We start from the raw sequence: 23,936 nt of genomic DNA on the forward strand, positions 1-23,936 counted from the left end.
TTGCAGAATTTATGTATATTATGGAGCTTTTGCACTTGTTTTTGGACTATGGGAGGAAAGTGGAACATGCAGAGAGAACTTACAAATGCCATGATTTTGCATCTAGCAAGCAACTGCAGCTCTAGACTAGAATCATGTCTGACAGTTGCCTATTCCAATAAATGTGTTCCTGCTCAACAAATACACTGTGTTTATGCAACTTTGCAATAACAGCATCACTTCAGCCAGTAAATTCATTGACTTTTCTGCTCTCCCTTTTCAGTAAATCAGCAGCTATTCTCTTAGGAGACAATAGTCATCATTTGCTCCAATTTACCTTTTGCTGTGTAATACCTGTGTGTTAACTTCTCCTGTATCATTTGCATTAAAGCATTGCTTATGTAACAAAGCCTAAGGATTACTGCATGTTTCTCTGTCACACTAGAGACGTTATACTGTTTAAAACATTAAAGGGGGTGAATCTAATATGTAATTGTGTGCAAATATGTTTTCACATCAGTGCATAGACCTAATTAAATGTACTTATATAAAAAAGCATTCAACAAATAGCATATGCATGTATTTATATAATGCATTAGTAATCATAAGCACACCTCCTGCACACAGATGATTGGCAAGGAGGTCATTTATAAAGTTGAAGGTATTACAAAAAAGCTACTGACAAATGCTTACTGCACTGCTATGTTTCTTTCAGCTCTGCTAAATTTTCCATGCAGATTGTGTCATACAAATTTCAATGCAAGTAAATATTGTGATTCCAACCCACAAAGCCAATGCTTGAAACTAGCATTTACTATTTTCCAAGTTCCCTTTTATGCTCTGCTGAACCTGACTGGGCTTTCTTGTATGGTGGAACTTGGGTCAACAGTCAACACATTTCTAGATTACATTAGAGAACCAAGACAAGCCAAGCTTCTGGAAGGTATTGTCTCCATCCAGTTTGTGTCACAGACCAATAGCATTACATTTTTTATTCAAATCTGATGTTCACACCCTATACCTATATACTTTCTTGCATTTCAACACAATATGCCTTCTACAGCTCTTTTCACTTTCTGTGTTTTCTCTGCTTTCTCCTGTGCCCCATCTGACTCTTTCATCCCTCTATTCCCTCTCTGTTTTCTCCTTATTGAACATATGAGCATTTCTAGTTAGTTCACCAATGCAATTCTCTTTTTGCTGTTGATGGATCCTGGGAGTTGATATTTATGTTATTATTTCAAGAACTGCTGAATGTTCGGGGGTTGAACGGTCCTGCAACTGTAATGCTGCAAGTGCCCACAAAGGGCTTGTGTCTATTATAAACAGTTCTTGGCGAAAGCCATGTATGTGTGTGTGTGTGTATATATATATATATATATATATACACACACACACACACACACACACACACACACACACACACACACACACACACACACACACACACACACATATACGTACAGTTATGGGACCTGTTATCCAGAATGTTCGGGGACCTTGGGTTTTCTGGATAACGTATCTTTCTGTAATTTAAATCTTCATACTTCTACTAGAAAATAATGTAAACATTAAATAAACCCAATAGGCTGGTTTTCTCCCCAGTGCTCTGATGCTCCTGCTCTCGCTAGAACGGTGCGGGCGGCCGGCCCTGGTGGTTTTGCTTCCAATTATGAGAAATAGAGATTACGGTTAACACCCCGCTGGTCGTGAGTAGTATTACTTAACCCACTATTTACCAGTATCAATAACTATTTTTGGGTTGAAAGGATTACTATATATACTATTACCTGATGTACGATTGGACTTTTGGACCTATATATGGACAATACGTGTCAAGCCTCACTTTGAAGCGCACTGAACCCTGGTGGACTATGGGAAAAGGGGTGGGAACACATGTACCCCAAAGGCCTTAAATATGTTTGTAGCACAATTATTTGTATCCTGACGAAGGGAGGGTTAATCCCCCCCCCCCGAAACGTTGATGCACAGGTGGTCACAATAAAAATTAGGGGAAATTCCCCACCTGCAACATATTTGGTGTTTGTGCGATTCTCATTCTATTCTCACTAGTGTTATGACGTGTGCCGACCGTCTTGAGAACTCTGCACCACCTAAGCAGGAATATCTGAGGAAAGGTGAGAGGTGCGGCTATTTGTACATACAGAACCTCTTTGCTTCCAATAACGCTTTGTTATATACAATGTACTATATTATTACTACAGAGAAAAAGGAAATCATTTTTTAAAATGAGGATTATTTGGATAAAATGGAGTCTATGGAGGGCGGCCATTCCATGATTCGGAGCTTTTTGGATAACGGGTTTCGGGATAACGGATCCCATATCTGTACCATACTGTATATATGTTCCTTGTTAAGATTCTTAGATGACTCCAATGCTTAAATCCTTTAATTTAAATTTCACTTGTATAATCTTTACTTTATGCAAACCTAAAAAGCAGATAGATGGTGTGACAGATGTCTTGTGTGCCTGCTTGAGATGACACTGGGGGCTGTGTAGGACAAGTAGAACTATTCTGCCTCTTTTTTTCCCTCTCGCCCACACAGTATAAGGTGACATCTCTTAAAAACGAACACCTCCCTGGAAGCTCCCATTAATTTAAATTTTCAAAAAAAGAAAAAACACTTATGTGATCTGTTCTTGTAAAGGTGACATATTCATGTTAAAATTCTATTTTTCCCTGGTGAACAAGTTGATTGTGCAGGATTACAAGTTTCCCACACTAACATAGAACTAGAATAGGCTTTTGAATTGGCAGATATTTGCTTAAAGGAGTAGTTACTCTTAAAATGAACTTTGAATGGGATGTATATACAGTATGTATTTATGCACCAGATCCACTATTTAGAGATTTGGGAGAATTCTGAATCATTCATGAAGGATTCTGGTGAATCCTGAATTGAATCAAAACCGTGGTTTGCATATGCAAATTAGTAAAATAAAGTGCTAAAAGAACCAAATGCAAAGTGCTCTGGAAAAAAGCAACTCCCTTGTTGCTTGGAAACTGTAATTTGGATCACCTTATCTTAAATCTGCCAACAATCATTTAAACATTAAATTAACCCAATAGGATTGTTTTACTAGCAATATGGATTGAAGCAGTTTAGATACCATCAAGTATAAGGTAATGTTTTATTATCATAGAGAACAAGGAAATAGTTTTTAAAAACTAAAATTATTTGCTTAAAATGAAGTCTATGGGAAATGCCTTCCCTTAATTTGAAACTTTTTGGATAACAGGTTTCCGAATAAGGGCTCCCATACCTTTACCACTATTACAATTAGTCATGATTTATTTTTGTGGCACTTTCACTTTTCTTTTTACAGCTCTCAAGCTAGTTGCTAGGGCTTAGTTACTGTAATAACCAGGCAGTTGTATTGAAGTCAGAAAGGAAGATACGGTCATATGAAAAAGTTTGGGAACCCCTCTTAATTCTTCAGTTTTGTGTAGCAACTTTCTTTTAATATATAACATGCCTTATGGAAACATTAGTATTTCAGCAGTGACATAAAGTTTATTGGATTAACAGAAAATATGCAATATGCATGATAACAAAATTAGACAGGTGCATAAATTTGGGCACCCCAACAGAGATATTACATCAATACTTATTTGAGCCTCCTTTTGCAAATGTAACAGCCTCTAGATGCCTTCTATAGCCTTTGATGAGAGTCTGGATTCTGGATGGAGGTATTTTTGACCATTCGTCCATACAAAATCTCTCCAGTTCAGTTTAATTTGATGGCTGCCGAGCATGGACAGCCTGCTTCAAATCATCCCATAGATTTTCCATGATATTCAAGTCGGGGGACTGTGACGGCCATTCCAAAATTTTGTACTTCTCCCTCTGCATAAATGCCTTTGTAGATTTCGAAGTGTGTTTAGGGTCATTGTCTTGTTGGAATATCCAACCCCTGAGTAACTTCAACTTTGTGACTGATGCTTGAACATTATCTTGAAGAATTTGTTGATATTGGGTTAAATTCATCCAACCCTCGACTTTAACAAGGTCCAGTCCAGTCCCTGAAGCCCCAAAGCCCCACAGCATGATGGAACCTCCACCCAATTTGACAGTAGGAAGCAGGTGTTTTTCTTGGAATGCGGTGTTCTTCTTCTGCCTGCAAAGAACTTTTTGTTATGACCAGATAACTCAGTTTGTGTCTCATCAGTCCAAAGCGCTCTGTTCCAAAATAACTGTGGCTTGTCTATATGAGCTTTTGCATACAAGCGACTCTGTTTGTGGCGTGAGTGCAGAATGTGCGTGTGGCCTTCCATTTCCTGATTACATTCTTTAGAGTTGAAACTGACAGTTTAAACCTCTGAGCTTTTTGTAGCCTTCCCCTAAACCATGATACTGAACAATCTTTGTTTTCAGATCTTTTGAGAGTTGCTTTGAGGATCCCATGATGTCACTCTTCAGAGGAGAGTCAAACAGAAGCACAACTTGCAATTGGCCACCTTAAATAAATTTTCTCATTTTCACACCTGCTTAACGAGCAGGCTTAAAGGGCATGTAAAGGCAAAAAAATAAAATCCCATGTTTACTTTCTTTAATGAAAAAGAAACCTATCTCCAATATACGTTAATTAATAAATGTGTACCGTTTTTATAAGAAACCTGACTGTATGCAGTGAAATTCACCCTTCATTTTACTTGCTCTAACAGCTGCAGTTAGGAAACTTCAGACTGTCCCTAACTGCTGTGCAGGGAAACAATCATACTTTCAAACAACAGGGGGAGCCCCCCTCACCTTACTTCCCAGAACTCACACAGCTTTGTTTGTTTTCCTGTAACAACTGTGTAGATTTGTATCTACAGTCTGTATATTCTGATTATTAATCAGTCTTGCTGTATCAGCTTCTGCAGATATTATTTGACCTGTGCTGTTTTGATCATTTATGACGATCCCTAAGCTTAACCTCCCAACTGAAGCCCAGACCACACTGAGCATGTGCATAGTATTGGTATTGCAAAGATGTTTAACAAAGTTACAAGATGATAGCCCCCTGCAGCAACTTTAAAAGCATAAATCCTTTAATTGGGCTTCTGGTGTTCATCTTAATATTTAATATACAAAATACAGCATTTCTAACATTATTCTATTTTAGACTTTAGTTGCCCTTTAACAAGCTAATCCAACCAACTTGGTGTTGCCAGTAATCAGTAGTTACATGCATTCAAATTATCAAAATTACAAGGGTACCCACCTTTTTTTAAAATTTAATTTCATAAAACTAAATACTGCTTCACTAAAAATCTTTGTTCAGAAAACACCCCAGCACTCAGATGTTCCTGTGAAATGAAAGACATATCACTGTTATCTTTTTTAGTGAAAAAGGACTAAATTATTATGCAGGCTGAGAGGGGTTCCCAAACTTTTTCACATGACTATAACTAGGAGGGATTTGAAAAATACAAATATTCAATAAATATTAAGAATGACAATAACCCTTGTCGTTAATGCATTTTTGGTTACTGTGATCAGTAAACTTGACAAACAGATGGGTTTTTCAGTTGCTGGATGTAAACAGGTAGAATTGGAACACTATTGCTTCAAAAAGCATACAAAATAAATAATGAAAACCAACTAGGGTTGCCACCTTTTTTAAAAAATTTTACCGGCTGCTGGGGGCGGGGACACAAAGGGGCGGGCCGTGATGTCAAAAGGGGCGGGTCGTGATGTCAAAAGGGGCGGGCCGTGACGTCAAAAGGGGCGGGCCACACCACGGACACCGCGGATGGTAGAAGAGGCTAAAGAAAAGGTAAGTTGCAGGGGATTGGGGGCGATTGGGGGCAGGCCGAGGGCTCCTTTTAATCGTATTACAAATTTACCGGCAGCTACATTGCCAGTAAATTTGTAATACCGGCCCTGGCCTTGGCAGGTATTTTACCGGCTAGGCCGGTAAAATACCGGCCGGGTGGCAACCCTAAAACCAACTGAAAAGTTACTTAAAATAGGGCACTCTATAATTTGTTAAAATAATTTAATTTAAAGATAATTTTAGATAGAAAAGTATGCTCAATTTATATTTAGGATTCACATGCTGTTTTTCTGCATTGTACAGGACAAGGACAACTCTATCTAGTCGTACAATGGTTGCTTAGATTGACAACAAGGGCTGCAGCGAGGCCAGTAAAATCGTGTAACACCTTCTCTGATTGGTTGCTCAATGGCTCTTTATGATTGGTGTTTTTATATTTAAATATCACTGTATGTTCAGTATTGTTCTAGCTTATGACGAAGTGCCCCCAAGGCACGAAACGTGTAAGGCTACATATTGAGATTTTTTTTGTTGAATAAACATTTGTTTAACTGCATCAACTTCCATGTGATACCTGGTTTATGCTAATCCATATACTTAAAGAAGACAGGAATTTGTTCATTACCCCTCCTAAGCTAAAGGTCTGGGGCATGAGCACTCGAGCCCCTGTTAACTTTGGCAGGTTATCCCTTGTTACTTTCTTTAGAAAAGCATGGAAATACCAGCCAGATGTCAACCCTGTCTACTGGTTTATCTGATCCCCGAGTCCCAGTGGGTTGATATGAGTTAACACTAATACCCACAGAGAAGCTGCAGCATCTGCAAGATAATGTAAGAATTCTGTGTGATTACCTACATACTTACATGACTCTAAAAGTGGATATTCACCTACTGTATATTACAAGTTAACCTATTCTTTGAAACTGGTAACTAATCTTCATTTTAATTTTTTTTTGTCTGTGAATTATTTTCATTTTTTTAAAATTTGCAATAAAAATGCCATGTTAGCTGGAGTCGCTGCAACCAAAAACATGATTCCCTTTGAGGCCATACTGTAAGCAAGCTACTCCTAGGCCAACCTCACCCCCCCACCCATCCAATGTCAATCCTCATAGTCTACTCTACAGGGCTTGACAATGGCAATTACAATTTTGGATCACAGTGCAGGAAAGGTTAGATGTGCCCTGTAGTTTCATGGAAACAGAGCTGCCAATCATCACTCAACTTTTGGGTACAAGGATTTTCAGGTCTTTATGTGGTTAGTGGGTGAAAGTGGAATTCTACCCAAATCTTTATACAAAATTATCATTGGATGATTGACTGATATATTCAGGTGCCACCGCTTAAAAATGTTCTTTATTGGCTTCTATCACTTTTATTTTTCTTATTATTATTTAAAGGTGTAGGGTAAATATGTTCTCTTATATTTTCTCAACACCTAGGGGGGAATTCACAAAAGTGTCGGTAAAAAAAGTAACCCAGAAGTGGCGGTCGACAAATTTGTAAAATGTCGTACGTACCGCAAATTCACAAAGGCAGATGTTACCATCTCTGAATGTCTCGTAAGTCTGACAATTTTCTAAAATGTCGTATATCTTTTCATCGTACAAACGACATTTACCAAGACTTTTTAAACGACAATTTGTCTGACATTTTCATTTTGGAGAGCCTAAAGTGTCTGAAAAATTGTTGGTAAAATTGTTGGTAAAAAAAATGAGTTTACAAGTAATTCATAAAAATGTCGGGAAAAGTGGCGGCGAAAAAACCACGCCCACTTTTAACGACACTAATTCAAAAGTGTCGCACATGTCGGAAAACTGGCGGAGAAATGCTCTGTGAATTTGTCGGCTGTTGCTACGACACTTTCTACGACATTTTAAAGACATTTTTTCGTTCCCGACACTTTTGTGAATTCCCCCCTAGCTAGCCTTTTATTACAGAATCCCTTATGAAATGCTCCATAGCTCCATACTAACTTGTACATGTTTAGCTTACTCAAAGAAAATAATTCTGTCACTGCCTATTGTAAAACATCCTGTAGTTCCAAAATGTTATTCAAGTAGTGGAAGCTTTGCAAGTAAAAGTATAAGGGGAAAAAAAAAAAAAGATCTCAGAACCTTTATTCCTTTGACAAAGGCTAGAGGTGAGTAAAAAGGCATTTTAAATGGTCTGCGAATGGCATATATTTAGAAACACCCCTTTATAAAAGAGGTGCAATCAATGCTTCTTCTTCAGTTGAAAGGAAGGTTACCAGAAATTTTTGCTTATAGCTAGTCTGAAGGTTTTGATGATCATTACCACAGAGGATTCGTTGAATTTGTACTTCCAATCCAGAGTGAGAGACAGAGCTCTTTGTCTCCATTTGGCTTATACATATATTTTTTTAATTTGATGTCGATAGAAATCATAAAGGACATTGTGAATATGTCACCATGAAATGATATAGCTGTACCATTTTAATCAAAGGAGATGTCACCATGAGCCTCATCCTTTGGCCTGACTTGACTTTTCCAGGCAAGGGGTTAAGAGTTTGTTAAAGAGAAACGGTTTTGATTAACTGTTACATATGGTGTAAGACACCTTCCTTCAAGTAAAGGTCAGAGTATATATCTAATATAAATTAGGTGCCTTTGGTATTGGGTGACAGGAAGGCAGCCATTGTGATCTTTCTTGGAACTTCTAAAGGTAGGTGGATATTCTCAGATGTCAGGCTAGCAAGCATTTTGGAACCTATATTAATAAGATGGTTACCCTATTGGAGTAAAACTTAAAAATATCTCATCAAAATACTCAAACTTTCAGTTTTTTGAAGTCTTGGCAAAGGTCTATATTCTGTTACTCCTTTGGTATTTTCATCCCTGAAACAGAAGTCTTTTTCAGTGCCACTTATTATTTTTTAGTCACTTAACTGCTCTTGAATTTCATAAACCCCAGGCAATGCAGAACTTTGCTTATGAATTCATAATAATTACATTGAATGTGTTGCCACAAGCAGCAGATGTCAAAAGTCACAGAAGAAGGCATTGAAGTTGTGTTTTTACCTCGCCTATGGGGCAGGTGGATACAAGAGCCCCCTAGTCTTACAGTATATAAAACATATCTCCTAATGTCTGTAAAGGTTTTACTACATCTATGTCATGCTATACAGTATCTAGCAGCTCAGATTCAAAAGGAACTGGATTTTAAAGAATGTTACAGCAGTCCACTTGCTATGGGTCAGTGGTTGTCAAACTTTTTCAGTTTAAGACTTCCTTAAATGTCCATCCTTTGATCAGGGCCCTCGTTAGTTCATGAAAGGATACAGATGTAAGAAAATGTTGGTGTATCAATAATTCATCCATATGAAGGAAAGCATATATGATTATTTTTATATATATCCACCCTTGTGATGTGCGGGTCGAGTTTCCCCTCGACCCGCACCCGACCCTAACCCACAACCTCCCAATCCAAACCCAGCCCGGCTCGCTCCGTCCCCTCTATATTTTTTTTTTTTGAAAGCCAAGGAATGTCCTACCCGAAGGCATGGGCTCCGTTACTCATATGTCCCAGGCCAGGCCAAAGAACATTTTGAGTAGATGGGCTCACCTTCACTGAAGCTAGGGTGAGCCCCATCTTCCCTGACCCCCCCAGCACACAAGGTGCAGACAGGGGGCTAGGGTCTTTGGACTCCCCTTTGCCTTGTGTATAGGGGGAGTCCTGTCTGCCCTTGTTTGTGCTGAAGCTTCCCCCAGGGTGTAAGTCTTGGTCAGGGGTAAAGCCCAAAGGACTAGACACCCATCCAGTGTAAAAACAGTGTGCACAAAAAACACCAACACAAAAAAGGTGAAAAAGTGTCAAAGTGCAAATTCATTTTATGCCAGTAAGGCTCCGGCTGGCTTCTGGATTAAAAAATTTCTCTTGCGGCCAGCCAAAAGGCCGGAGCAAAGAAAGTAAATAAAAGCAAGATTAAAAGCATAAAGTGCAAGACCCCGTAGTGAGTCAGGCACCCCCCGGAGGGGGCACAGCTCCTCGGCTTCCATCAAGCATTAATCCCCTGGCAAGAGGACCAAGTGTTTCTCTGTCTCATCAGAAGGGTCTGCCACCCCCAACTGATAAGAACAGATACTACACTTGATCTTATCCAAAAGGCTGAGAAGCCCCTCTATTAATAGACCTGCACCCGCCCCACTGTGACATCATGAAAGGGGCGGGGTGGGGCAGGCATGAGATTATAAATTCAGGGGCCTGAAACTGGAAGCCGGCAGTGTGAGGTTGCAGACGGGGAGAGTAGACACGAAGATTTTTTGTGGCAGCTGGACTGAGCCCGTCCGACCAATGGGTTTCAGGCTGGTCCGCACAACACTAATTCACCCCAAATCTCATCCTGAGTTACCTTCAAATTGGGCTTTCAGGTGTATCCGGGGCAGCAAAAGGTCATACTCTCCAATCCACACCTTAACTGATGTTTCGTTGCTTCAAGGCCCACACCCTGGGGCCAAGTCACTCGAATTGGGAACCACTGATTTAGATTTTTCCATCACTAGATACTAGAGGTCATTTATAAAGGGCTAGGTGCAAGTAAAGGATGGCCAAGCACAGCTAAATTCCAGTCATGCACTATACACTTAGTTTTCCTTTAAAGTAAGAAAACAGTTTTAACTATCACTGAAGGAATCATGGGAGAAGCAATGTTAATTACTCCTTTAAGCCCCTGTGGCCAGCTGTGCATTCAGAACCACTGTTAATAGTACAAACACAGCCTAAGATTGTGAGTCATAAATTTTCTATTGTAGAAAGCAAGATTTTGGAACATGGATTCTGAAGTGTTGGACTTGGATAGAACCAGACAGAGGAACCAGGAATGTTAAACTTTCCCCTGCATTTATTGTATAGTTGAAGGGCCTTTGTTTCCTATAAGCCATAACCTCTCTTGTTCCTCCATTTGGTTACTTTCCAACTTCTTGCCCTTGGGAACTAGGCTTTAGTGTCTTGAACCGGCGAGATCAAAGTGCTTCTAATACACAAGTGCTTTCACATAAGTAATTCATGTCCATATATTTAAGACCATGGAATTAACTGCCATCTTTGTTAAGTATGATCTGCTCAAATAGCCCAAGGGCAGGTGAAGCAAAAGCTGCTTTGCTAACTTGCCTAAGAAACACAGGGTGAAGTGTCTAACGCTGGCGAAATTATGCTAGCAAAGGAGATAGACTCTAGCGCAACTTCGCACTTTAATAACGCCAGGTTATTTTCCCTCGGGCGAAAGAGCGTTACTATGCAAATTCACTAAGTTTTTGTTTTTACTTTAACGTTACCTCTATCGCCAGACATGCCTTTGCCACCTCAGACCAGGCGAAGTGCAATACAGTAGATAGGACTTAGAAAAAATTTCAACTTTTTTTGGACTAAGTCCCAAAAATCGCTGGCGTCTCTTCCTTTTTACAGGGTGATAGACTGAAAAAGATCGTACATTTATTTTGGGTACCGTCCTTCCCCCCTACATTTCCTTACATATGGCACATAAACTATACACTGGGCTCATGTGTAGGGCAATAAAACAATTGTATTTTATTATTTATTAAGGTTCCCTGGACTTGTGTAATGTAATGTATTTGCTGCAACATATATGTCCATGCCTGCCGTAGTAACGCTAGCGCAACTTCGCAAGCGTTTGGTGCCCGCGACGAAACTTCGCAACTTAGTGAATTAGCATTGTCTGTGCGAAGTTACGCCTGGCGAAGTGTGGCGAAGGCGGTGAAGCCGTCGCTGGTGAATTTTCGTCCGTTAGTGAATTTCCCCCACAGCTAGCAAGGTTCCTGCTGTACTGCAGAGCAACATAACTTCACAGTAAGGGACCACTAATCTTTGGTGAGCCTAAAATATATTCCCAATTAACTCCTGTCAAAATAAATAAAGTAATATTATGTACAATATTGAAGTTTAAGAAACACAGAACAACTAGGACCAATAGACTTTTAGATTTATTGGAACTCTTGGGTGACAGAAAATTATCCCAGTAGTTGCCATTAAAAGGGCAACCACTTAGGAGTTTTAACCTTTGAAGGTATTGCTGCAGGATAAAATGAGTGCCTGTGTAAAATGTATAACAGAGCAGTGGAATTCTTAATGAATCAGTGAATGTAGGACTGGCCAGGGATGGATTAGTTATGAATTGCTTGAATGAATATAAAGCAATTATATGGACAAACAACCAGACCTGCTCCAGTCCTGCCACAAGGTAAGGAGAGTGGAAGCAGGACGGTATCAGGGCTGCTGCCTTATGCAAAAGGGGAACAGGAGCACAAAGTATGGTGCATATCCATCTAAGGCACTTAAGCTTAAAGTGGTTATTCGCCTACGAGTTAATTTTTAGTATAATGTAGAGTGATATTCTGAGACAATTTGCAAGTGGTTTTCATGTTTTATATGTTTTATTATCTGTGAGTTATTTAGCTTTTTATTCAGCAATGCAATGTCAGCAATCTGGTTGCTAGGATTCACATTACCCTAGCAACCGTGCATTGATTTCAGTAAGAGACTGCAATATGAATAGAAGAGAGCCTGAATAGAAAAATGTGTAATAGAAGGTAGGGAAAGTCATACATTTGAAGCCTTAAAGAGCATGTGTTTTAAGATATTTGAAGACTGGAAAGAGTCAGAAGGCAAATAAATATAATTCAAAAAATGAAGACCAGTTGAAAACTTACTTAGAATTAGCCATTCTATAACATACTAAAAGTTAATTTGAAGGTCCATGTATGTAGTCCATGGCACTTTGGAATGTTTACTGCTTGTTGCTGCTATTCGTGCAAATACAATACACTAGGCCAGTGCTGTCCAATTAGCAGCCCGCGACCCCCTTGTGTGACCCCCACATGAAAGTCTGTCTGCTGTGACTGCCGACCTTGTGTAAATTTAAAAGGCATCAGTACTGAGATTAACTGGCCCCTGCATTTTACACCTCAAATTTATACTATAAACTCCTGCATTGTTAATACCTGTGACACCTGTACTGTTCACACCTCAGACCCAGACTCAAACTGCCCACATTTTTCACCTGTTCACACTTCATAAAAACTGATGGAGGGGCACCAGCATTTTGTCACTGTATGTAGCAGAGTATGAATTCTTCATTTTAGAGTTGTCCTGATATGTTTCCTAGTCTCCTGCTCTATTCTGCCTTCCACATGCTTCCTGTGTGTGCCAAACTCTGCCTGCCCTATGCTCTCTGTGTGTGCCATACTCTACCTGCCCTACGCTACCTGTGGTTAGTGAGCCATGTAGGGTTTGTTTTGGAGGTGTGTTAGCATTTGCAAATTGTAGTTAGGGGCCCCTAAGGTGTTTTATCATGTGTTGGGGAGGAGGAGACATATGAATTTAAGGGTGTTTTATGACTTATATGAATTACATTTTTCACTTATGAGTGACAAGCGATATCCATGCAGTGAGCACAAACCACTTGGTTTTTTGGTGTGCTACCACCACTAATGTGGACATGGTCTTAAAAGTTCTTGTGGTAACATGGGTGTGGGTTTAAAGTGGGTGTGGCTTAAAAACAGGTAGTGGCTAACACTGGCTTCTATTATCAGCTCTCCACCACATAGGCCAGAAAATTTGTGGCCCTCAGTACCACAGAAGTTGGACAGCACTGCACTAGACAAAGATATCCCAGTGGCTTGGAGTGTTGCTTGTTGCCCATTGCCCTATTCACACAAATAAAGAAATTTAATATACATTTTGAGAGAATGGCCGAAATTGTTGTTGGTCTGGCGACAAGAGGACACAGAGGCCTTCAGAGTTTCTTATATGGCATGAGACAAAAGATGGGCATCCCTGACCTGCATTACTTCTTTCCCCTATGAATGACAGGTGGGCTTTATAATGTTGTTAAAGGAATAGTTCAGTATACACTTAACTGTGGTTCTACAGCTTAAAGGAATTGTTCAGTATAAAAACTGGGTAAATAGATAGCCTGTGCAAATTAAAAAAATGTTTTTAATGTTGTTAGTTGGCCAAAAATGTAATGTATAAAGGTTGGAGTGACTGGATGTCAAACATAATAGAGCAGAACACTACTTCCTGTTTTGCAGCTCTCAAACTCAGAGTTAGTCAGTGAATATAAGGGGGGCCCACATGGGACATAACTGTTCAGTAAGTTTGCAATGGATCCTTAGCATGCAGGTCAGATTCAAAAGCAGATGGTTATGACCCATGTGACCCCCCTCAAGTCACTGGTTACTGCCTGGTAACCAGTCAGTGGAAACCAAGAGAGCTGCAAAGCAGGACATAGTTTTCTGGCTATTATGTTACACATACAGTCACTCCAGCCTTTATTCATTACATCTTTTGGTTTAACTGTATTGAAAACAGTTTTTATTTTGCACATCTATTTACCCAGTTTTTATACTGAACAATTCCTTTAAGCTGTAGAACCACAGTTAAGTATACATATAGGTCCATATTGTGGCAAGTTAATTTCATCCCCAGGGCTGATTTCATCTCTAGAGGATATCTTTATAAAGCCCAAGGCACATCTTATTCTTAGGGGAAAGAAGTAACAAACGCAGCTCAAGGATGTCCATCCTGCAAAACTCCAGCTATCTTAGCACTACAACTTTCTGTACATGAATATAAAGTAAGGGGGCTCCAATCAAATCTTGGCCCTCAATAGTGCACTCCAACATATTTCATTATAGAGTACTAAAAACAGTATTAGGTTTAGGGTTTATGGCTTAACAACTCCTTCCAGAAGCTTCCTATTCCCTTTATTGGCTGTCTACAGAGTGCTCTATTGATCAACACACCCCACGTGTGTATAGGTCCCCAGTGCAATGGGATGGGACCAGTAAGTACAGGCAGGTGACATTAGGCAAAGGTAAGATGCCATTTCTTTTATCATGTGCACACACACAGCAAGCCCTACAACTGATGTACAAATCCATAGGTTGTCCTAACACTAAACAATTTGGTGTGTATGTTAAAAAATCTGGGGACATTTGAAATGTCTCCAGACATCTAGTCAACACCACTAGTGGTGCAATTCCTCTGATGCACCAAAATAAGAAAGCAATATGGCAGCTTCAAGTTATGTATGTGGATCGATAAATGGATAGACAGACAGCAGTGGCGTAACTATAGGGGGAGCAGACCTCGCGGGGGTGGGGGGGTTACCCGGACCGTGGGGGTCTGCTTCCTCTATAGAGTTAAATTCTCTCTCCTATTGCTCTTCTTTAAATTGTGGCATCCAGTGAGGGAGGAGGAGCAGCTTTGGTCACCTCTGAAGATTCTTTTGGCAGGGTGGCCTGGCGTGCTTTTGTTATGCTGGGACAGACAGATAAGATATATTTTGTTCGAATATCAGAAGCTTTCTGAATCTTTACGTAGCAGGTTTAGACCCCTCAAACATGGGGGTCAATATTTTGTCACTCCAGTTGTCCTGCTATAGTTGTAAGAGTATCCAAAACAGCTAATTAACATTCCATTCCAAATCTTATCCTGATTAACAAAGCCACCTCCCAACCTCAACCTCTTTGGCAAATTTGTGATAGAACTTTACCTACCAAAAAAAAAACAAAACATATTTTATGGGGTCAAATGGGGTTTAAGGAGTCCGTCCTGCTCAACGGCTCCATATAATACTATATTATAATCATATTCCAGGTTTGTCATCATAATGTTTAGGCCATAACTGTCACTCTAGATGGAAAAAGTTGGGCTCTGAGAAGACTGGTTCCCTTTAGTTTATATTAATAGAATTAATATGATACTGTGTGACTTGCAGTTTCCATTCCAATCACCCAAAAGAATGACAGCTAATAGCGAGCTGTATCCCCACTCACCCCTCATAGACTTTCTGAACTGTTCTTCAAGCATTTCCCCATGAATATTTATGAGCTGCAAATCATTCCCACTTTATAAGGAGCACATTATAAAAATAGAGAGAAATCGGGTCCGCATGACAGGCTCCCAAAGTGCTTAGAGATGCAAGGGAGCAAGTCATTACGGAAATTTTAATTGATTACTGCTCCGCAAACAGCTAGCAGACAGAAACGAGACTCACTGAAGGGTTTGAAATTCCCCTCATAACTAGGACTCTCAGACAGCACTTACTTGCCAACCTTTAAAGTATAGGGAAATCAAATAGTGACTGAGGATTCTGGGAGCTGTGGTTAACAGCCACACTCCTTCCATCTGATATATTAATGGTGTAGGCTGTATGTAGGAGATCAGCCAAACAAATGTTTATGCTTTACCCAACCTTATAACAAGACAATTATCTACACTATATACAGGTTACTGTAGCCAGTGCTTTGGATGCCTAGGTATTGCCCCCTGGATTATTAGCCATCCACTGAATATCCCTGTACAATTAGAAATATGGGTTTTCTTATGAAGTAAAGCCAACAATGTTTAAAGACAATTTAGCTACTTATGGGGAATTTCATGTTTCAATTAACTTAGTATGATATGAACATTGCGCTTGCAATTAGTCTTGTTTTACCTATTTTTTTTCTCCTTTATTATTCTCTCTCTACTTTTAGGGGTCATTGATGCCATGCAAGCACAACGTTTCACATTTGGGCTTTATTTTTATCTTTTTATTCCGGTCCACTACTTTTAATCTTGCAGCCTGTCAATCAAACCACTGAATGGTTGCTAGCATATGTGGGACCCTGTCAGATGGAAATTTAAATTCCAATCTGAGAGGCGCAAAGCAAAACATTACAGGACTTTATTGGAAATTATCTTGTAGTATGGCGATAGTACAGTATTCTATGTAACCTTATGAAAACAACAAATATGGCAGAACCCAGCTCTAGAAAGGATCTCATACATGCAGATAACCAATGGTCCCTGTATAAAACCTAAGACTGCCCATGAATCTGTTGGTTTCCACCATGTTCCTCTGGCTCAAAGTCTTCTGGGCATTTATAGACTGTACCAACTCACCCCGTCTCCTCCTGTGATGTCAGAGATAGGGTGGGTGTGCAGGTATATTGTGTTACATGCATGTGCATGAGTGAGACGCTGCACTTGCATACTATTTGCATGCGTGTGCTTCAGTATGGCTGCCCTCACTGGAAGCTCCTTCCTAGTGTAGATTTAGGAGCCCTTGTGAGGGTTAAAAACAAAACAAAAAAAAGAGCCCACACCATTAGACGTGTGGGCTTTGATAGTCCACACCTCTAAAGAGGAAATCATTTGAGGTGACAGGTGCATTTTAAAAAGAAATGGGTAGAAATGCTGTATCTTATATACCAAACTTACTGCACCAGCCAGTATATTGGGAGTCAGTCCTTAAAGGACCAGTAACAATTTTTAAAAAAAAAAAAAAAAAAAATTTGTTTGTACTTAACCAAAAAAAACCACCAAGACACTTTTAACATTAAATTCTCAAAGTCTTTATTAAGAAATAACTTACTTATTCTTCTCTTGCACTCCTCTTCAGAAAAGGTGATAGGGCGACGATCCATCGTGGCAATCTCCTATAGAAGGCAGGGAGGAGAAATCGTGCGCTGCGTGTTGGATCGTCGCCCTGTCCCGTTTCTGAAGAGGAGAAACAGAGAATCGGTAAGTTACTTCATAATAAGGACTTTGCGAATTTAAAGTTAAAAGTGTCTTGGTGGTTTTTTTTGTTAAGTACAAACAAATTTTTTTTTTTTATGTTACTGGTCCTTTAAGCTCAGGTAATTGATAGGAGTCCAAAGCATGTGCAGCGAATCAGCAGAAAAGAGCTACTGGGGCATATTTGGAGGCACAAATCTTTACTGCTAAAAGGCTGTGGCTTGGGGCTGGTACAGAACCTCAAATTATAGTGTGCAGCATTTCTACCCTACATCTTTGTTAAGCTTTAAGTCTCTTTTAAACACAACTACAACCTTGAGGGGTTTAAGATAAATGACAGTTCCCCTTTAAAAAAAAAATCCCTTGGCAACCTAATTATCGAATGCCAATATAAAATAAATGCTCACTTTTGGGATACAATTGCAGCTGCCCCACACTGCCAGTTATAGGATCAAACACACGTCTTAAAATGTCTGTAATCAGCATCTAGCAGGTGCAGTATCGCATTGAGCACACCAGCGCCACTCAATACAGACATCCCCAAACACACACAGCCTGGTTTTGTCAAATGTTTTATTGAGTGTCGACATCTGGAGTACTGTAAAACATGCATTATCTGTAGATTCCGAACGGAGCGCCGCACATTGTCCTTTCTGTCAGATGTGTCAGCCTTGGCATACATGATGGAGATTAATGAACTATCATGAGACTTGGGTGGTTGCAGAGAGGCTTCTGTGCTTTGCAGAAGGGTCTTAATCATCTGAAAAGCACATTGACTGAGCTGCTATTGCTTGCAGGAGGTGACATTCCAACTGCAATATAAACATTTTGTTTTGTTTTCCTTGGGGGGGGGGATCATTTCACTGTCTTGTTATTCTTTTAAGCAGATTATTCTGTCTAACTTAAAAAAAAAAATAATAATTTTACCAAAGAAGTAGAGGATTTTTTTTCTCCTACTTCTGATTGAAAGTTAAAAATTATTTCTTTTTTGATTGCTGAGGTGTATTAAATTTAAAGAAGATAATGTCTCCGTCTTCTACTGTGTAATTTCTGCCTTGTTGTCTGTATTTTCCTGCAGCCTGAAAAAAAAAAAACGAGAATATTATTATTTTCTTATAAAACACCAATATATTCCACAGGGATGTACCAAAGAAGAGTATATATATATATATATATATATATATATATATATATATATATATATATATATATATATATATATATATATATATATATATATATATATATGGGATCAGTTATCAGGAAACCTGTTATTCAGAAAGCTCCAAATTAAAGGCCATCTTCCATTAACTCCATTTTATCCAAATAATCCAGATTTTTAAAAATGATTACCTTTTTCTCTGTAATAATAAAACTGTACCTTGTACTTGATCCAAACTAAGATATAATCAATCCTTATTGGAAGTAAAACAAGCCTATTGAGTTTATTTAATGTATACATGATTTTCTAGTAGATTTAAGGTATGAAGATCCAAATTATGGAAATATCCATTATACAGAAAGCCCCAGGTCCTGAGCATTCTGGATAGCTGGTCCCATACCTGTATCAAATATACATATTATATACAAACACTAATGAATAAAGAAGGTAAAGAGGGCCCTGCTCAAAAAAGCTTACAATCTAGAACACATTATGTAGCTAATAAGAAGATTTGAGAAAAATAAACATCAGGATGCCATCTATAAGATTTTTCCTACCTGGGGATTTATATTGATATGGAGAAGGTTTTACCAGAAAGAAACCCATAAAACCAATGTTTGATTTTATTATTCTAATAATTGCTATTTGGATGCTATAGGTTACTAGACTGGAAGAAACTATGTCAGTTAATGCCAAACCTCAGCCATTTTGGAACCTGCAAACTCAGGACAAAGTGTGGCACCATCTGGCACCAGTCAAAGGGACAACATCAAGACTAGACTTTCCAGTAGGAAATAGGAGGAGAAGGAAAGTAGGTGCATGGGAAATAATAAATGTTGTCTGTGGTTTTCCTAGCGGCAGAAACCAGAGCTCAGTACTCAGCTGTTTGAGGGATGCTCAGTATAACCAGAAAAGTATTCAGATATTTCTCATGAAAGGGCTCTGTTTCATACCAGTCTATGGCAGTGGTTTCCAAAGTCTCAAAGCCCCCTTTGAGACACTACTTTAGGGGGGGGGGGTTACTAATATACAATTCCTTTAATGTGAAGCTGGCTCTGTTCCATCACAATTATCACAATATTTCCAAATGGCGCACACATGACTCAGCAAGCTCTGCAAAGTGAAAGCATTATGACATGTCCGGGCAACCCCCTTATTGAAATGCTCTAGTTTAGTACAATATTTAACCGGTTGCAGTGGGTTGCTGTACTGTGTGTTAACTATACCAGTATAGGTAAATGAAGTCCATAATTCCCACTAGTACTTAATAAGGAATATGCATTTTTCATAAAGTAAACATCTGCAGGAAATATAGTCTATTAGGTTATTTGTTTGTTCTTACGGCATCAAGGTGGGGTCAAACTGAATAAATGGCTACAAAGGCTTCATGAAGGCAGGCACTAAAGCAACAGAAGCCCCCTCAAACTTCATGGGCCTCAAACTTCATGGCTCTGGTGAACAAGCCATTCATTTGAAGTTCAAATGCTTTGTGAAATTTCTACTCTGAAGATGTTCCACTGTCCCTACAACTCTATTGCCTGACATAGGGTCATGGAAGATTCCATACACGGATATAATGGAATATGCACAATAGTCTACATTTATTATTTAGGCCCTTAATATCTTCCTTACCTACTTGGAGTATGTAACAAAACATAGATAACAGATGTTACCACTGGTGTGACTTTTGCAACCTTTTGTGGCTATTTCATTCAGTGCATTTATGGGAAGAGAAACTAGAGCCAAAGAGGGAAGAAAAAACATTACAGAGGCTATGACTGCACTGGGTGCATCCAATGGAATACAGGTATGGGATCCGTTATCCGGAAACCCGTTATCCGGGTAAGCTCTGAATTACAGAAAGGCCATCTCCCATTTTATCAAAATAATGCAGATTTGTATAAATGATTTCCTTTTTCTCTGTAATAATATAACAGTACCTTGTACTTTGTAAGATATAATTAAACCTTATTGGAAGCAAAACCAGAATTGGGTTTATTTAATGTTTACATTTATTAGCAGACTAAAGGTATGAAGATCCAAATTACGGAAAGATCCTTTATCTGGAAAACCCCAGGCCCTGAGCATTCTGGATAACAGGTCCCATACATGTATCAAGATACAGATCAGAATAAAACAGTGGGGACATGTAAATGCTCCCGGCTGATTGGTTGACATGGGTTACTAGACCTCTAGCAAACTCTGTGTCTTTTTTTGTGGTTAACACATACTGTGCTGCTGTTTTTACTGCATAAAGCAGTTACTAAAGCCCTGATTGCTCCAGGTTGGTTATAACCCTATCTCAGCACAGCTGCTTACATATATTTAATTATATAATTTGTTCACCCCCCACCCCCACCAAATTTAAACAGAACTACAATACTGCAAACCTAAAAGAAAAACACTTAGGAGTACAGAGCTCTGCAGGTACAAACACAGTGTATTGAAACAGAATCCTGATGTTTTCATTTTACTCATATACCGTATGTGTTTAACACTGCACTGAAATAGAAGGGGGGGGGGAAGAGAAGAAGTCCGTGGGCCGGAACCCTAAATATTAACTGCCACTGATATCAGAGGATGGGCTGCCTTGGAATGTTATCACTGAAAAGAATACAGCGCAGGCACACATGAATGTGATCTTCTCATTGTGTTCATTGTCATCCACCTCCCAGATCCACCTACTGCTTTTCCCCAGCGTGTTAGGGAGGGGAAGGTGCACTAATACAGCAATTCCTTTATTAGTACCAGGAGTCCTTATGTGAAATGGCATGTGCTTACACTCACCATTATAAGGAACTAAGAAATATATTACAAAATAAAGCCATTTATAGAACACAAACAATCAGCTGAAAATATACTAAAAAAAATATTATAAATCTTCCCTTCACTAGGAAAATATTTATAAAGTGTTTCACATATCAATACCCTATAGGAACCCTGGCTTTTAAAGGGGTTGTTCCCCTTCCAAACACTTTATTCAATTCAGTTGTTTTAGATTGTTCCCAGAAATAAAGATTTTTTCCAATTACTTTCCATTATTTATTTTTTACGTTTTTTTTCCAAAATCTAAGTTTAAAGTTGAATGTCCCTGTCTGTGGTGTTTGAGTCCGGCAGCTCAGTAATTCAGGTGCAGACTCTGAACGGTTACAATTTTGCAACATTTAGTTGACATTTCTCAGCAGCATCTCTGGAGTATTAGCAACTATTGTATCAACTCTAACAGTTGTCAGAGATTCTGTTTAGCAGGGACAAAAATAAGAAATGTATCAAACTAAATGTATCCATTTAGAACCGATTACAGGGTCGGCGACCCCCCCTTCCCAGGGCTGCTTCAGAAGGTGAAAAAAGACACTTGACACTTCAATATTAGAAAAACGGTCACACACAGAAAGTCATTGGAAAAAATCATTATTTCTGGTGATCTATATGAACCACCCCTTTACAAAAAGCCTTCAAACTAAAATTATTTTTCCATAGAAAAATGTACTTAGACTTTAAGACTTCAAAAACATATTGATTACATTTGTTTTAAAACTATTTGCAAATGTAATTGTTACTGAAAGCAGTATTTACCTTACTGTTTCAATTCTCAGCACTCCTGACACAGATTCCTGAAACAATGTTGCAAGCCAGCTGATTAACAGACCTAGAGGACACCCGACTGCATTGTTTTATGAGTCAGGTCCAGAAACCACAAAGGTATAAAGGCAATTACATTTCAAAGGTAACTTTAAAAACCATTGGGAAATTGTAATGAATGTATATTGGAAAGTTGCTTAGTATTATATTTTCTTTCATTATTCAAAAAGTATATTTTAGGTGGATGGCCCCCTAAAAAAAAAAAACTACCAGGATGCCATCTAGTCCATGGAACAGGTTACATCAACATCCCACATTGGATTCTTAATGACCATGAACTTGACTCTGGTATGGCAGCAATAAGCTGTTAATACAAACCTGTAACACAACACATGCATGATGACTAAGCAAGTAGCTATGCTTTCTCCTACACACTAACATTAAGATATTATAAGAAAGATTCTCAATACAAAAAAAACAAAAAATAAAACAAATGGCAGATTTCCTATATAGTACAATAATAGAACAAAAAAAAACAAAAAAACAATTCCCTGACACGGGGAACTGAATCTGAAACATTGGTCTCTTTCTAAGCGATTCTGTTTTTTTCATTAATTAAAAGCGATCGTGTTCCTTTAAATACTCAGGAGACCATTTAATCCATTTCCTTTGCTATCTGTAACAACTGGTTGGAAAAAAAAAAATCAATACCCATTTGTGAATCTTGAGTATGCATTAAACAAGACGCGTCTAACCAGTTCATTTGCACTTGAAAGCAGCCATCTGTAGAATCCAGCTTTGCTTAAGCAGATATGATTGCTAATAATGAAATATCCCTGTAGACTACAAAGCCCACACAGAGCTATTCAGAGCCGAGTCCATGGCGCTAGCATTAAATTAGTTCTGCTGCGCTGGTGTTCCAGGCGCAGGAAAAGTGAGCAGTCTGGAAAAGCGGAGATGACCGCGTTGGGAAAGCCAAAGATACGGGTTTGGCCAGTGCTACAAAAATACAACTGCATGAGAAATAGATCTGTATAGTGTCATATAACACACAGGCTCCTATCCTGGTCTCTGTGGGGTCCACAGAACAGAAAAATAGCTTGATCAATAATATATGAATTATATTTTGAAAGGGAAACACCGTAAAAAATGTACATAACTAATCAAATTAGTAGTTTTGAACAACTCTCCCATACACATGTTCAATAGTTTTCAAGTTATTTATAATAACAGGTAAGGGATCTGTTATACAGAATGCTTGGGACCTTGGGTTTTTACAGGTAAGCGGTCTTTCCATAATATCATTTCTCAATACTTTAAGTTATAAGTATTAAATAAACCGAAATGGATTGTTTTGCCACCAATATGGAGCTTAGTCACCATCAATACAAGCTATTTTTTTTTTTTACAGAAAAAAATTAATAATCTGTAAAAAATGTAATTAAATTTATAGATTTTTAGATTTAATTAAAAAGGAGTATAAGGGAGATGGCCTTCCTGGAGCTTTCTAGATAATGGGTTACTGGATAACAGATCCCATACCTGTACTTAACTTGCAGTATCTGTTTATATTCTCTGCTCTCCTGAAACAATGCAGCAGAAGGCAGCTGAGTAGAGGGGTAGTAGTTCACCTTCTGCACACTTTTGTCATTGCAATTCTTTCAAATAGTATACCAGTGTTTCTAACCCTAAAGATTCTACTTCTACTAGCTCACCCAATAGACTTGTATTTAGTTAAAAGCAACAAGACATTTCGTTACTTTTTTGGCAACTATATGAGATATCTTGCCCACTCTTGTAACATATTTGCCCACCAGAACCAACAAATTTCAACTAAAATTATTAAATGATAAACAAGATTAATGCACTGGGTCTGGTGTTGCA

The 23,936-nt window shown here is 38.8% G+C and overlaps 1 protein-coding gene and 1 non-coding gene across 2 annotated transcripts in view; both read right to left on the reverse strand.

Moving 5' to 3' along the window:
- Positions 1-9,712: 9,712 nt before the first annotated feature.
- LOC121398488 lies at positions 9,713-9,904 on the reverse strand. Its single transcript, XR_005964316.1, has one exon. It is a non-coding gene; the product is annotated as a U2 spliceosomal RNA (small nuclear RNA).
- Positions 9,905-17,864: 7,960 nt separating this feature from the next.
- Positions 17,865-23,936, reverse strand: part of ola1.L (Obg-like ATPase 1 L homeolog) — a 109,397-nt gene continuing 103,325 nt past the window's right edge. Inside the window, 1 exon segment of the mRNA NM_001086211.1 lies at positions 17,865-18,387. Within this exon segment, the coding sequence (NP_001079680.1) occupies positions 18,286-18,387 (102 nt within the window). The 3' untranslated portion in view covers positions 17,865-18,285.

Source organism: Xenopus laevis, chromosome 9_10L (genome assembly GCF_017654675.1).
Source record: "Xenopus laevis strain J_2021 chromosome 9_10L, Xenopus_laevis_v10.1, whole genome shotgun sequence".
In the NCBI taxonomy this organism is placed as follows: Eukaryota; Metazoa; Chordata; class Amphibia; order Anura; family Pipidae; genus Xenopus; species Xenopus laevis.